The sequence below is a fragment of the Plectropomus leopardus genome, chromosome 15 (genome assembly GCF_008729295.1).
Source record: "Plectropomus leopardus isolate mb chromosome 15, YSFRI_Pleo_2.0, whole genome shotgun sequence".
NCBI lineage: Eukaryota > Metazoa > Chordata > Actinopteri > Perciformes > Serranidae > Plectropomus > Plectropomus leopardus.
In genome coordinates, this window is record NC_056477.1 from 8,973,296 (window position 1) to 8,988,118 (window position 14,823).

At 39.0% G+C, this 14,823-nt stretch overlaps 1 protein-coding gene across 4 annotated transcripts in view; it reads right to left on the minus strand.

The window, feature by feature from the left end:
• Window positions 1-1,247: 1,247 nt before the first annotated feature.
• Window positions 1,248-14,823, minus strand: part of phactr2 (phosphatase and actin regulator 2) — a 45,291-nt gene continuing 31,715 nt past the window's right edge. For all 4 annotated transcript variants that reach the window (XM_042501718.1, XM_042501720.1, XM_042501719.1 and 1 more), the window contains 8 exons: window positions 13,305-13,806; window positions 12,356-12,528; window positions 9,328-9,484; window positions 8,930-8,985; window positions 6,468-6,529; window positions 5,886-6,023; window positions 3,733-3,809; window positions 1,248-2,559 (listed from right to left, as the gene is read on the minus strand). In XM_042501718.1, the coding sequence (XP_042357652.1) occupies window positions 2,544-2,559; window positions 3,733-3,809; window positions 5,886-6,023; window positions 6,468-6,529; window positions 8,930-8,985; window positions 9,328-9,484; window positions 12,356-12,528; window positions 13,305-13,806 (1,181 nt within the window). In that variant the 3' untranslated portion in view covers window positions 1,248-2,543. The remainder of the gene's footprint in view (window positions 2,560-3,732; window positions 3,810-5,885; window positions 6,024-6,467; window positions 6,530-8,929; window positions 8,986-9,327; window positions 9,485-12,355; window positions 12,529-13,304; window positions 13,807-14,823) is intronic.

Genomic DNA, 14,823 nt, shown 5'->3' on the forward strand with positions numbered 1-14,823 from the left:
CAGCCAAAATCCCCTTTCTAGTCTAAATATGCTGGGAAAAGAAAATGTTTTTGATTAATATTTCTATGAATTTCCAAGGTAATGAGTGAGACAAGGTGTTTTTTTTCTGTCCCAGCTTTCAGAAGATTTTTCAGGTTTCAGGTTCTCTGTGTGCATGTCGGTTCCTCTTGCATTTCACCTCTGACTTATAAGAACTTTCTTTTTCCGATAGCTCAGCAAAACGTTCTGGCATTCACACAAACATAAACCATCATTAATTGATCCCCCTTTACATTTTGCATTAACATACATCTCAAGTAAATGGAACAATTTGAAGCAGAAAATCTATAAATGACTGAACCACTTCAGCCACAGTGCCAACAAACCATAAATCTATAAACACACACACTGAAGTAAACTTCTGGGTCTGTGCACATTTAAAAAGACAAATCCTTTAGAGTGAAGTTAAGTTGTGCAGCCAACTGTGTTGCCTATTTGTATTTAATCTCCTGACAATGAAAATTAATTCAGTCTTATGAAGTATAAACATCTTGCCAAGTGTGCACAAAATATTAATTTAATCCCAAACAGCATTTGAATATTAAAGAAACACATTGTGCTGCTTCATTACCTCCTGTGTGCCTGCTTTGTCCTCCATGTGATAATAGAGGAATAGGAACTTCTTTTTGGAAAAGCCCATATTCAAAAGCCCTTTGCATTTTTTGCCAGTGGCGTGGCATGTGGCATACTTTCAAACTTTTTGGTGGCATCTGGGAACACTGAACTGATAACTCTGTCAACTACACTGAGCTCCATTTCACCACACACTGAATGGGTTATTGCCGCTTATACAAAAGAAATGTGAGGAACCAGGTGAGCTGTTTCCCTCTGCTTCATGGGTTAATGCTAAATTAAGCTAATCGCTTGTTCGTTGGATGGATCTTTTAATCTAACACTCAGCCAGAGAGTGAATAGATGCATTTTAGCACTGCAACTATGAATTGTTTTGACTATCAAATAATCTGATCCCATCTTTAAAATGTCAGAAATAATGGAAAATGTCCATTTTGTTAAACTTTGATTCAAATTGCCCATTTTATCCTCCTGTTTTAACAACTCCAAACCATGACAGTTTTCAGTATTAAGTCATATATGATAAAAACAGCCTTAAATCGCCACCTAATAAATGACTGAAATGGTTAATCAATTGTGAAAACAGTTGCAGATTGAGATCAACTAATTGTTTTATTGTATTTCCCAAAAAGTTCAAAAGAGCAAATCAATCTGCATGTTGTTAAAAACAAATCTCTTCAGCTGGATTCGAGGTGCATGTTAGAGCAAGGTGTAAAAGGACCACTTGTCAGCAAAGCACTCTGTACGGATCTTTCACAGGCTGCAAACAGATTAAATTGCATGTTCACGGAAATGGAAAATAAAGCTCTTCTAGACTTCACCGAGAGCCTGTTGATTGCTTCAGTGCTGAAACTCTCTGTGCCTGTTCTCTATTCATAACACCATCATTGGAAGTTTGCCAGAAAAATCAAAACTTTCAATGCAGAAGACCAACAAACTACCAAATTCCTGCTTTTTCTTTGGCAACAAGGCACTCTGAGTGATTCAGCATGAAGTCAAAGAAAATCCTCAAAACAGCAAGTCCAGCACTTTGTGATCTGAGCTTTGCACTAAATAACTCAACACAAGATTTATGATGATACATGATTGCCGTGTATCATCAGGAGGATCGCTGAGGGATTAGAATTGGCGAGAATTGGGAGTCATTTCCATTGCACTTCACTATTAAAGCCTCAGGTTTCCACCAATCCCTCAACTTCAGCAGAAATAAATATAACACTCACTTATTACTCCTCATCTGCATCCACATCTTCATCCTCACAGTCCATAACTCTTATGATATAATGCCCTCTAGTGGCAATATACTTAAAATATGTATAAAATGAACAGCAGTATTTCAGATTCAACTCCGAGAGGCACATCGGAGCTGAACAAACTGCCTCTCCTCCCCTCTGATCTATGACACAGGCCCTGACAACAGCATGCAACCATCCAATCACTTCCACTTCCTGTTTGAGGAGGAAGCCCATATATGGCTATTTGGCAGTATGACAAGGCATACCTTGGCAAGTACACAAACTCTGTAGTACTACTGAGCCACATTCACTACTAAGAGGGCAATTCTGCCAGTTTCTCCTCCCTGGAACCTCTCATGGCATGTCTTGAAGTGAACCAAAACAACACAGAAAAAACATCATATACCAGCAGGTTCTGGTCATATACAATAATAAATAATCTAAACAGATCGCTATACATACCACTGTTCCGACTATAGATATGTGCAAATGTATCACTGGTGTCCATGGATGGCCGAGGCCTTAAGGCACACCTGTAGCTGTCACTTTAGACAGAAATACATATCATCAGGTGCAGGAGGATCCCAAAGCAAAGTGGACTGAGCTGTGTCAGGAGGGTCAGGAGGGCCGGGGGACTGCTGGGAGCTGTGGACCAGAGAGCTTGTGGTGCTGACGTCTAGCTGGCAGCGAGCGCACTTAGGGCCGATGGAATCTGAAGACGCAAACACACAGCTTTAGTTTCTGGAAATACAATACAATCTTACACAGTATAATAGAAAATCTACAAATCCGTCATTACAAATCACTTTTGGAGCTTTTCTCCAGTTGCTATCATTGCAGAGCAAAGATATATGTGTGTCTTATGGTTACATGGGTTGCAACAAAATCCATTTGATCAAATTAAAGGGACAGCCCCCCCCGCAAAAAATCAATGATACAAATTGTTCCTCGTACACGTGGTGCTATTTATCAATCTAGACTGTTTTGGTGTGAGTTGCAGAGATGTCTGCGTTCTCGTCAATATCATTGGACTAGATGGCACTCGCCTCGTGGTGCTCAAAGCACCAAAATAAATAAATAAATAAAAATAATAATACATTTGATCAATCATTCACAGCAAAATTAGTATCTGCACACAGATTTTTTTTAATTGAGTGATGCATTTAATGATCTACTGCTGTTACATTTTGATCCAAAATGAATCATCACCAGGCACAAAAACAGTGAAACACCCACCCTCGAAAAATGAATTTATAGTTGTCTTGGGCTGCAGCCAGTTGCTTTAGGGAATGAAATTGGTTTGGTGTGATGATATTTTTGTGCTGAAGATTTATAACCAAACACTGCAGCACTAAATAAATGTGCCACTGGTTTCAGTTACTGTGTAAAAAGCTGGACTTCTATCTTAAAGTGTAATCATACATTTTCTTAATATATTAGCACCTGTATCCTCGTACTGCAGCTCGACTAAATGAAAGTTCTTAGTGATGCAACTTCTAATGCAAACAGTGAAAGTATATACAAAATTTTAACTGATATTAGTTAGTGAAACATTATTCGGTTGTTCTGGAAAAACTGTAATCTAAATATGTTTTAGCTTTTATTGGCGGGCTCTCTTAGCACAGCTTTACAATATGAAACGATGCCTCACAGATCTAATAAGAGAGAGTGAACCTGAACTTTATTGACAATCAATGCCTGCTGATAATGAACTGGAGTGTTTATCATGACTTTAATGTGGTTAGTGGAAATGGCTTCGGAGGATCAGAGTACTATAAATATCGATCAGTGTGAGCTAATAAGCTGCAGGATTTACAAGGATAAATTACTAATGAGTTATCGTCAGAGCTGGATATATGGTGAAGGTCATCGAGCGCTCGAGTACCTGGTAAACTGTTTGCTGTCTTCATGAACCTCCATCTCTCGGCTCTTAAACTCATTCAGCTCCTTACGGATAGCAGCCTGAGGACAAAAACACACACAAACATGATGACAAAAATGAATGTAGAAGGACAAGGTCACCTTTTTCCCCTGCAAACACTCAAAAGCACAGCTTTCACACAGCTGTATTTTCCACTCTAACCACATACAAACTGCAGACAGCAACAAACCTGTCTTGTTTGTTGTTCTCTTAGGGTACACTTAAGTTGTTTTTATCTTATATTCAAAAAGTACGTTTTTATTAAAGCATACAAAAAATATTAAATAAAAACTGTAAACTTAGACTCGTCAACTAATCTAAAAGTAAGAAAACACTCAGAAAATGTTCAAAAGAGAGCCCAATGTAATCTGTAAAATCAGATGTTGAATGCGTATGAGAGCCTAATGAAATCATTAATCACATGTTTCAATTACCAAAGTGTTTTTAAAATAATGAAATATGAAATGTGTGCCCTTTGCACCATGCAATTTGAAAACTGCATGACGGCAACTCACTAAATAAAAGTTAACATTTATATTGTTTGGGGAAATAACTCTTATCTAAATAGTCTCATTATTACAATGGCATTTTCATATGGCATAGCAAACAGTCTGTCCTGCCGCTAAAAAATAATAACAATAATATCAATTATCAGAATGTATTATTATGTAATTTACGTGTGTGCATGGATAAAATAATTGAAGTTTTAATATATAAATAAAATAATAAAGTTATATGGTATATGGTATGGTATAATAAAGTTTCAACGGACTAGTATTTCTGACTAATCAGTCCCTATATTTGACTGGCCACTGAAATCTCACATTTGTTCCACAATCTCACACTCTTTAAGACCACACTTCTTTCTCCTGCTAATTCAAATCACCTGTGCCTCATCAATTCAGCCACCTGCTGTGACCTATATAGGTGTGTCTTCTCCCCTGTTTGTCTCAGTTTTTACAGCCCTCTCCCCTAAACCCTGGTCTTTTGTGTGAACTGCTTACTGGTTAGGTGATGAAAATTAAAAATTTGTGGTAGACATTAGATGTGTGATCTTTGTATGCTGTGTATTTCTAAACATCAACAGCAGAGGGCCGGTTTGACAGAGAAGCTGTCTGAGGGACTCTTTACCTCCATGAGGAGGTTATATGAAGACATTGATGACATTAGTTCAGTAGATCTGATACATTCATGCACTTCTATTCTTACTGCATTAATATGGAGCAAAATAAATTACATGTGCTAAGCATTAAGTGCAACATGCATTATATAGTCAAAAGAAGTGTGCTCTTTAGTTCCCGTTTTGGTGTGGAAGCACTTATGTTACAGGTGAAAGGTGGGTGTGCCCCTTTTTTGTGCCTCTCCAGGTGCCACCTTCCTCTCCTCCTCACCATGCAGAGTGACTGAGTGCACCTGATGGTGTACACCTGCGCTCACTCTGCAGATCAGGAGAATGTAAAGACTGAAGAAGCATGTGGCTGTGTGTTGGACAGAGGACTGAGAAAATGATTGTAGTGCACTTAACTTGTTGATAGCTACTCCATTTTGGACAGAGGGTGATTTTTTTGTGTTTACTGATTTTGGATTGTTGCTAAATTTTAGCTCTCTTTCACAGTTTCTGTTTAAACACGTAACTCCAATTGTGTTTTGTTACTTCCCTCATCCCCTGCGCCAAATCGGGGAACGTCACAACTCAACTATTGTGCACAAAGCCCTGACACTGGCTCCATCCAGCACCACTTTTGGCGTGATCTGGAACACAGACTGCGAGCCAGACCTTATTGCCCAACCTTGCTAATACTCTTGTGGCTGAATGGGAACAAATCCTTGCAACCAACATTTTGTGGAAAGCCTCCATAGAAAAGTGGAGGCTAATACAGCTTCAGATTAATACCTACGATTTGGAATTCAGGCCACGAAGTGTGCTTTAAAATCCTTATACCACATCAAGTTCACTTGCACTTTCACTTACACAAAACTTCATGTTACAAATGTATGGGATATGTCACACTGATGAGTAACAGGTTGATGAATCGATAACATAAAGGAAAAAGTAGTCAATCTATTAATCAAACGAAAAATCAAGAATCTACAACATAGCCTATTGACTTATGCACCTTGTCAGCGGGAGTAAGCCGTGTCCAGGGTTTGTCTGCCCGCCGGTCATAATCCTTGGCGTCCGTTACCTCCACATACTCGTTAAAACGCAGGATCCTGCGGGCGACGAGCTCTGCCACAGTAGGCCTCACACTCAGCTAGACACACAAACAGAAAGAGGGAGAGAAATTAAATCATAAACATCAAAATTTAAGAATGGTTGTCACAATGTGTCTCTTTATTTTTAAGTAATATCGAAGTCTAACATACTGTACATGTCTTTAACATTATGTTTCATTTTATTATTGCAGCCTGTATTGATCACTGAGAGGGTTTCTAATGCAGATGTTGTCTTTGCTCTCAAGAGCTGAAGAGACAGAAAACTTCTCAGCTAAAAGACAAACGTCACTTCCATCTGTGTCCACTAGATGGGCTGCTCTCTCCACACAAAGTCTGTTTCCTGCCTCCTAACATGACTCATGAAGAGCAAAACATATTAGCAGCTAAATATAGACACTATGTTCTTTTCTTTCTGTCTCTCCTGTGTGTGTCTGTGTGTGTGTGTGTGTGTGTGTGTGTGTGTGTGTTTGGTGTTACAGTACCTTTCTTGAGAGTCTCCTTTTAATCTCTTGCTTGGCCTCTTGCTCCTCTGCCTCATTTTTTTCTGCATGCAGGAAGACAAAAGAGTTATTTCACACCTTCTGTGTCTGCAACCAGCTTCTGCTTCTCTTTATAACAGCAAGTAGTGATTCGACATATTAAAGTGTGTCCATGGCTGTGACACGGTTTGATTGCCTTAACACAAACAATAGCCAAAGGGGAAATTGTGTCCTTTGATTTCTAGAGAGACAGAACGAATCACACAAGTTCAATCTGTAATGCATTCTCTGCTGTGGCGCCTTCATGGATGTATAATATATAAATGTGTGTGAGCAGCTTGTGGGTGACTTGGCCTGGGACGCTGGTAAACTCCTTGACCTTCAGTGGTCCCATCAGGGACTAAAAAAAGGAACTGGTCACCTAACTCTTCTTTCCCATCATCAGAGTAACTGTGTTGAACTACTTTTTTCTTTCTGTTTCACCCTGAAGGAAAAGAAACACAATAAATCTCTGTTGCTTTAGTCCTCTTGTTATACACATCATTGGCTGGCTATGTTTTACCTCTACTATGACCAGACTGTGACCTTATTGTTGCACTCCAGGTCTTCACGGGTCTCCCTGCACGCTAAGACCCGACTCGGGACCCGTACATTTTCGGATCAATGTTTTATTTCAGTCAACTGAGTCTGAGCCCAGTCCATTGACCATTTGTCCATTATGGCCTGGGTTTCTCATTTTGGACCTGTGAAGACCTTTATTACACTTTAAACAATGACACTTAAAAGTATCACCACCTCCAGATGCATGCCATGCACTGAAGTTGCAAACCAACTGGTTGCAGTCCCTTGGTGCAAAAGTAAACACATCCTCACATGCCCCTCAACACTATTTTTATCAGTAGATCAGTATCACTACAGCAGTTAGTTGTGGAGACGAAAGTTCATCCCGACAGTTTCACAGCTGTTGTATATGTAATGTGTTGAGTTACACTCTAAAGGAACTGACAGTGTCTAGTTATGATTAAACTGCAGTCACAAACTAAATCAGAAAAAAAGTTTTCAGATAACTTCAACTTCTTTTGTACTCATGTTTCACTGTCAAGTTATGTAACAATCTAATAGTATCACAGCTGTTGTGGACATAACACTTATGTATTCAAAGATTTCTGTGTTAGAATTTGAATTTGGTGACTGCAGTCTATTTTCTACTAATTTTCCACTTTGCATAAAGCATATTTACTCAGTCTTTAGTAGCAGAAAAAGCTGTTTGAGCTGGTTCAGTTAGGCAATGGGCAAACCAACTAATACCCAAAGCTTAAATGCTTCTTTTAGGTCTCTGAGATGCAAAGTTGGCACAAAAACGAGTCAGCCAACTCTCCAGCAGAGAGAACAAAGCTGCTTGGTAGCATTACACACCAATTTCACTGACAGTCTATTTAATATTGATCAGGACTACTGTGTGTATTGTGCACAATGCAGCTCAACTAACTGACCTGAACCAACTAAACTTTCATAAATGTGATTTACTGTGACCAAAGTAAGGAGAGAAAATACAGTAAGAGTCTATAAACCCAATTTCCAGGCAGTCTGCAAAATAACACAGACCTTGGTGTGTCTGACCACATCAGCTCGGTTTAGGAGACACACAGCTCCTAATAGACAGTAACTCATAATTTAGACAGACATATCTGCCTAATTTATCTGATTAATGAGACACAAGGTTGTATCTGGCAATATGTTGCTGTTATAGCCATAACAGAACCTGTTGTAACCTGGAGGATCTATTTTCTTTCTCAAATATGGAACATTGTATTAGACAGACACATGATTTAACTGTTGAATTTTTTGGACCTTCTCTCTGTGCAAAGAATAAAAATGGACATGAAAACAGCTTCAAAGAGAATTAAATCAGAGTTGGTAAGAACATTTTATGAGTCACTTATCCAAAAGATTCAATTAACCATGTTCCTACTTTTATCAGCTGTAATTCCTAAACAGTGCTTCTGTTGTAAAAATATGGATCTTTCGAAACCTGTAGTGGTACTGCAGCAACGGCGTTTTTTTTGTTGTTGTTGTTGTTGCTGTTGTTTTTTTTTAGCTAATTCTACACCGGGATATTGTTTACTGATTTCAAGCTTGAGAGATAAGACCTAGGCTGTGTTTGGCAAGCTCTAAAATGTCCAGTGTGTAGGATTTAAGGAGTATATAGGCAGGAATGGAATATAATAAGTATGTTTTCTTTAGTGTATAATCACCTTAAAATAAGAATCTTCATGTTTTCTTCTACTTCTACTTCTGGACAATGAGGGAACAAAAAAGGAATCCTAACCGAGAGTTTGCACTTGGCACATGGGCGATGTTTAAAAAAAAACCATTTTTTTTTAATTAAAAAAAAAAAAATTGAATATTACTAAAAACATGCATCACATCACCGCTCAGATCAGTAGTGCATTTCAGAAACTTACGTTTGAGGATGTTTCTCTGCTCCAGCTCCTCTGTGGTGGGTCTTTGGCTCAAGCGCCTGAGAATAAATATATGTGTTCACATACTTTCTACAAGCAGACAACAACAACTAATTTAAACATTACATCTACAAAAAAAACCAAAAAAACAATCATCACAGTAACATTTGTAAAAAAAAACCAAACTTTTATTAAATCTAGTCTTTCTGCCTCATTAGATAGAAAAGACCAAACTAAACTTCAGCACAGATTTGACTGTGCATCATTTGTTCGAGTACACCGCCCACAGCTACGCCAAAAAAACAATTAACACTCTCTGTTATTACCCCTCAGCTCAGCCAAATCTACCAGCGAATTTGACACCTAACTACATTTTCACAGCACGCTGAGTGTGTGTGTACCTGACTAGTTTGCAGCCTATCTGCTGGCGGAGCTCGTGTCTCTCTGTCTCGGAGCTCCGCGGCAGAATGTTTTTCTCCTCCAGCTCTCTCTTGCTGGGTCGGTTGCCCAGCTTGATGTTCAGGGTGTCTCGTCGGCGGATCTTAATGGCCAAAGCACCTGGAAGGCAGACACAGATAGTTACAGGCTTTTTAGGGCCTTGAAACAACCTGCATGGACAATTGAGATGCCAACACAGTAACAGTGACTTGTTGACATTAAGGCTGTGTAATTGAAAGAATCTGCGATACATATCACGATACAGATGTTATGATTCAAGGTATTGCGCTACAGTAAGAAAGACAATATATTGGGATTTTTTAAGTCAAAGGAGGTAGCTGTCCACCCTTTAGGACTCTTCCTGTTCAACAGTCCACTGTTCTTGATGTTTAAGTTTGTGATATATTGTTTTGTTACTAAGGTAGCAGATTGTCAGCACTTTCCTTAATTCATCTGAAAAATGAACAATCAATTAATCAATAAATCGTTATTTGAAAAAAAAAACGTTGCTTATTTCAAACAATACCAAATGAGTTTTTTCCTCAGGCAAAGCTCACGGCAACATATTGCATATATATTTTGACAATATTTCACAGCCTATCGATAAAGCGATTAAATTTCACTTGTTTTATTATATTCTTAACGTCTGATAAATCACTATTTAAACTATTATGTAGCATTTGAGGGTTCTGACACAACACAAAATGAACCACTGCCTCAAAACTTTAAATGTAAATTATGAATCAAAAATTGATAAAATAGAGGAGGAAAACATCCATCGCTCCCCACTGACTTTGTTCTGCATGAAGGTCCCTCCTTTACATTTACATTTGTTATCAAAAAACAGAAAAATCTCTAAAATACCTTATTATGGGATACACTACCAACAGTGTATAAAAGAAAGTAGAAAGTACAAAGAAAGTTTAAGCTGCCGAACCAAAAAAAAAAAAAGAGCTTTGATCAGCTGAACTTTTGAAGAGTTATGCGATGCAATAACACCTCTTGTAGCACGTGCTGCATCATGCCAGAGGGAGCCAGTTTCTACTGACAAGTGCATCGCCATAGCTATTTAAAAACTTATTACCTGTGCAGACTGACTGTTGTACAACATGTGACCTATGAAAGCGAAGAGCTGCTGATTAAAACTTTATACTCATAAAAGCGTAAAAACTTTTCTGTGATAAATGGGAGGGTTTTTTTAACTGATTTGTTTCAATTTGCACAGTTTGAGGTTTAATGGAAACCCTCCAAATGATCACTTGTTTTCTCCTTTTCTAATGCTAAACTAAGTAATACTTAGAACTCTGTCAGCCTGACTTATACAACAAACTGCAGGTGTACATGACTATGACTTGTTAAAATGTACAATTGATGTGAAAGTACAGGAGGAACCTAAGTAACTAGAGACTCAGTGAACTGTAAAGAGCATGTATAACTGTGAAATGTAAATAAAAATCTAGACCTAAGGGGTTTGCTAAGAAGCAGGTTTGATGGAGCTGGGCTTTCTTTACATTAGCTGGTGTCACACAACTCAGTGTTTTCCACTTTTCCTTGTCTTCCCCTGCTCCCCCTCCCCTCTCTCTCTCTGTGTGTGTGTGTGTGTGTGTGTGTGTGTGTGTGTGTGTGTGTGTGTGTGTGTGTGTTTCTGGAGGGCACAGCTACTGCAATCAAGCACCTGGCAAAAACTTCACACCTGCAGCTCATTTCCTGCTCATCAGCCTCTGTATAAGAACCCAAGCTTCACTTCCACTCTTTGCTCTTTGCTCTTTGCTTTGGTAGCTATTGTTTGCCACTCCAAACTTTTTCTAGCTTGAGTGTTCTCAATTAGATTTTGAAACATGACTTTTTCATCAACTCCTTGTGTCTGCACTCACCAACAACTAGATAGAAAGATTAGAAAGGACTCAGTCAGAAAAAACTGCTCTGCCTGCTCAGCCCTCTTACATTTCGCCTCAGCTTTCCTGTCCACGGTCTCCATCAACTCCACTTTGACCAATCTGTCTTCTGCCAGTAACCAGCCCAACTATTAAACTCGCTGAACTTTTATTCTGCCTTTGCATCTGCTTCTGGGTTCCAAATATTACAACAAATCATTACAAGCTGGCTCAACAAACCCTAAAACCCAGTCAGAGATTACTGCTCCCATAAAAGGCATTTGGTGCATCATTTGACTCTACAACTGCACAAAATTGACAGATTGCACGTCTGAAAATATTTAAGTGTTGTTGGCAAGAGAGGAATGCTGGCTGAACGTAACTAATTGTGTAAATTTGTAAGTGAATATATTTATTTTATCAATCACTGCACTTTCAAAGCGGAGCATTTATTTCTAATTCGACAGCTGCACATTCGGCAGCTAATAAACTTGAAACTTGACGCAGCTGATTAAAACTTTATACTCAAAAACAAAATTTAGTTCTGAGACTGCCCCAGAACAACCTTGCAATTAAAACAATATTCCTGCTCAGATTTTCTGCATCTCTGAAATAAAACACAACATGATCCATACAGTTTGTTGTGCTGTCATTCCATGGCTTCATTCATTGGCATTACAAATGCAATGTACCTGCAGCTCAGTAAATTAGCATATACAGTATAAAGTATTCCCTCAGCTGAGAATCTGAATCACTCACAGACTGACTATTGAGTTATTGAGTGATACATTTGATAAAAGGCACTTTCAGTCTCTGATCTGCAGCATGAATGGTGATCGAGCCAGGTTAACAGAATGCCGCCTTTGTAACACAGAAAACCAGCTATAGGCTCAACATACCTCATTAAACCATTAATCTTACTTTGCAGTACACCCCTCCTCTTTTTCCTTTCACTTTTCAGCCAGCGTTTACAAAATAAATGCCAAATTCTAATGAAATGCTTCACGCAATCTACCCACACATCAAGTCACAGGTGATGATGTGTAGCCATGAGCAGCTTTTCTGAAATGTTCGTCCTGCAGGTATTGAGTGATGTGTTACAAAACTAATGCCATACTGGTTGTGTACTCGTCATCCTCCTCTTCCTCCTCATCGCGGTACAGGATTGGTCCGTCGGAGTCAGAGTCACTTGTTTGACTGTCTCTCGGCCGGTCGGGGATCACCGTCACCTCGGCGTGCTCCGTGTTCACACTGAGGCCGTGTGACCTCTCAGCTTGGCCGTCTGCTGACCTGCAGAAAAAGCAACAAGACAGTCATGTGTTAAATCCTAACACTTCACACTGGCTACCTGTCACTCAGAGAACTGATTTCACTATTGTGCTGCCTGTGTATAAATATCTGTGGTTCAGCACCCAAATATAACTTATCTCTGACATGCTTGTGACATATAAACCTTCTAGGAGCCTCAGGACATCTGGGGCCGGCCTAGTGGCCGTCCAAAGAATTAGAAAAAAACATCAAGAGGCAGATTTTTGTTATCATGCAGCACAAAACTGAAACAACCTCCCAGATAATGTTAGACGAGCCCAGACTCTGACCACTGTTAAGTCAAAGATAAAATGTTCCTTTTTTACACTGTCACCGATAGTGACTGCAAACTTATTTTTAAATTTGATTTTAAATAATTTAAAACAATTTTTAATGGTGATTTTTTAAAACTGTTAATCATTCAGTAATCAATATCACCTATTATATCTTTTCCTTTTAATCTTTCATTGTAAATCTTTTTTATTATGTTTTCTACTTTATTGCTCTGCAAAGCATGTTGAATTGCCCTGTTGTATGAAATGTGCTATACAAATGTCTTGCCTAACCCTAAGACCTGGAAGGCTGTGCCCACCAAATGCTAATGTTTGACATTAATGCACACAATGAATTAAACTGTGACTAAGTGAAGCTACTGTGTACACCTGATGATTGAACTCTGTACGTTTAAGAAACCATGTGTAGAGAAGACAAACATAAAGAATGTTTCACCAGCTCTCATGTCCTTAATACATTTTTACCTCGGGCTGTTCTCCACAGCAGACTCTGCTTGTCCGCTCTTCTTTTCCTCTTCTCCTCCATCCCCTCCCGTCCTCTCTGTCTGTTCCTCTGTGAAGGAAGTGTCCTCTGTAGACGTGTTGATATGGGGAGACTGGACAGCGGGTTCAGTACCCTTGTGGGTATCCTCGCCCGTAGCAGAGGCACTGGGATCAGATTTAGGCTCTAAAGCAGGTTTAGAAGCAGCCTGAGCTCCCTCTGTCTCACTGCCTGAGGCTTTAAAAGAGGCATCTGAGGAAAGGGACGAGGATTTTAACTCCCTGGGCTGGCTAGGAGTCTCTGCGGGGGTATTTTGGGGTATAGAGGAAGAGGAGGGAGTGTTTGATTTGCGGTTGGTCCTTGCATCTGTCCCCTCGGACTGTGCTGTGGAGTCCCTAGACACACGAGAGCGAGGGGTGGAGGTGGAGGCGGAGGCGGGAGTGGGTTTTGATGTGAGTCCTGTCTTCTTTGGATGGGAGGATTTGGCTGAAGAGAAGCAGGAGTAAGAGAAAGAGAGAAGGGAAAAATTAGACTTTTTCTTTCTACCAGGTGCTCCAGTTTCCTCCCACAGAGGATATGCAGGTTACATAAACAAAAACTCTCTTTGTCTATCGGTGTGAACCGGTTTCTATCTTTACACACTCTGTCCTATGCTAGTATTTACTTTAAAGCCTAACTCTGATCACATTATGGGATCTTTTTGTGCAGTCAAACGTGTTTTATAAATGTGTTGTTTGTCTTTATGTTTTTAAAAAGAAAGAAAAAAGGTAATTGGGGAAATATTAGAAATTATCCCTTTTCTTTCAGCAAGTCATGCACATATTGTTAAAATTAGTATTGAGGAGAAAAAAGACAAACATCTAATCATGAAACCAAAAATAAAAATAAATAAAATATATAAGTTCCTCTTTTGGTTTCTGATATTTACTTTTAAGCAGAAACTCACCTTTTTCTTCTCTTTTACTTCCCTAATCTAGTGGGTTTTGTACTTTTTACATTTTTTTCTCCTGTATTGACGTGTCTTTTTTACTATGTATGGTTTTTATCTTGCACTCTTATATTTTATTGCTACTACGGGAAAACCAGTTGCCCCTAAGGAATAACTAAACCTCTTGAATCTTGAATCACAGGACGAGTGATTCACAAAGCAACTATGTAGAGCTCTGCAGTATGTGAGCAGAAAAACACTAACTGTAAGTTCAGTATGTAAAGTAAAGCTCCAACTATGAATGTTTTTATTACTTTAAGGTATAATATGGACATACTATGGACTAAGGCAGGATTTTGATACAAAACAACACAGACTCATACCAAAGTAATCTCTCTCAACTATCACTTATGACACACTAGAAGTGAGTGGTGGTGTATATGCAGAGCCATTTGCCTGTATTTTCTTTCTTTTTTTTTCTTATTTTGCTGTTTTTGGGACATTCCTAGTTTTATAAACTTTGTTAAAAAAGTAGCCACCAGGTTTCAGACCATAAGCAGCATGCATCCAAGAGG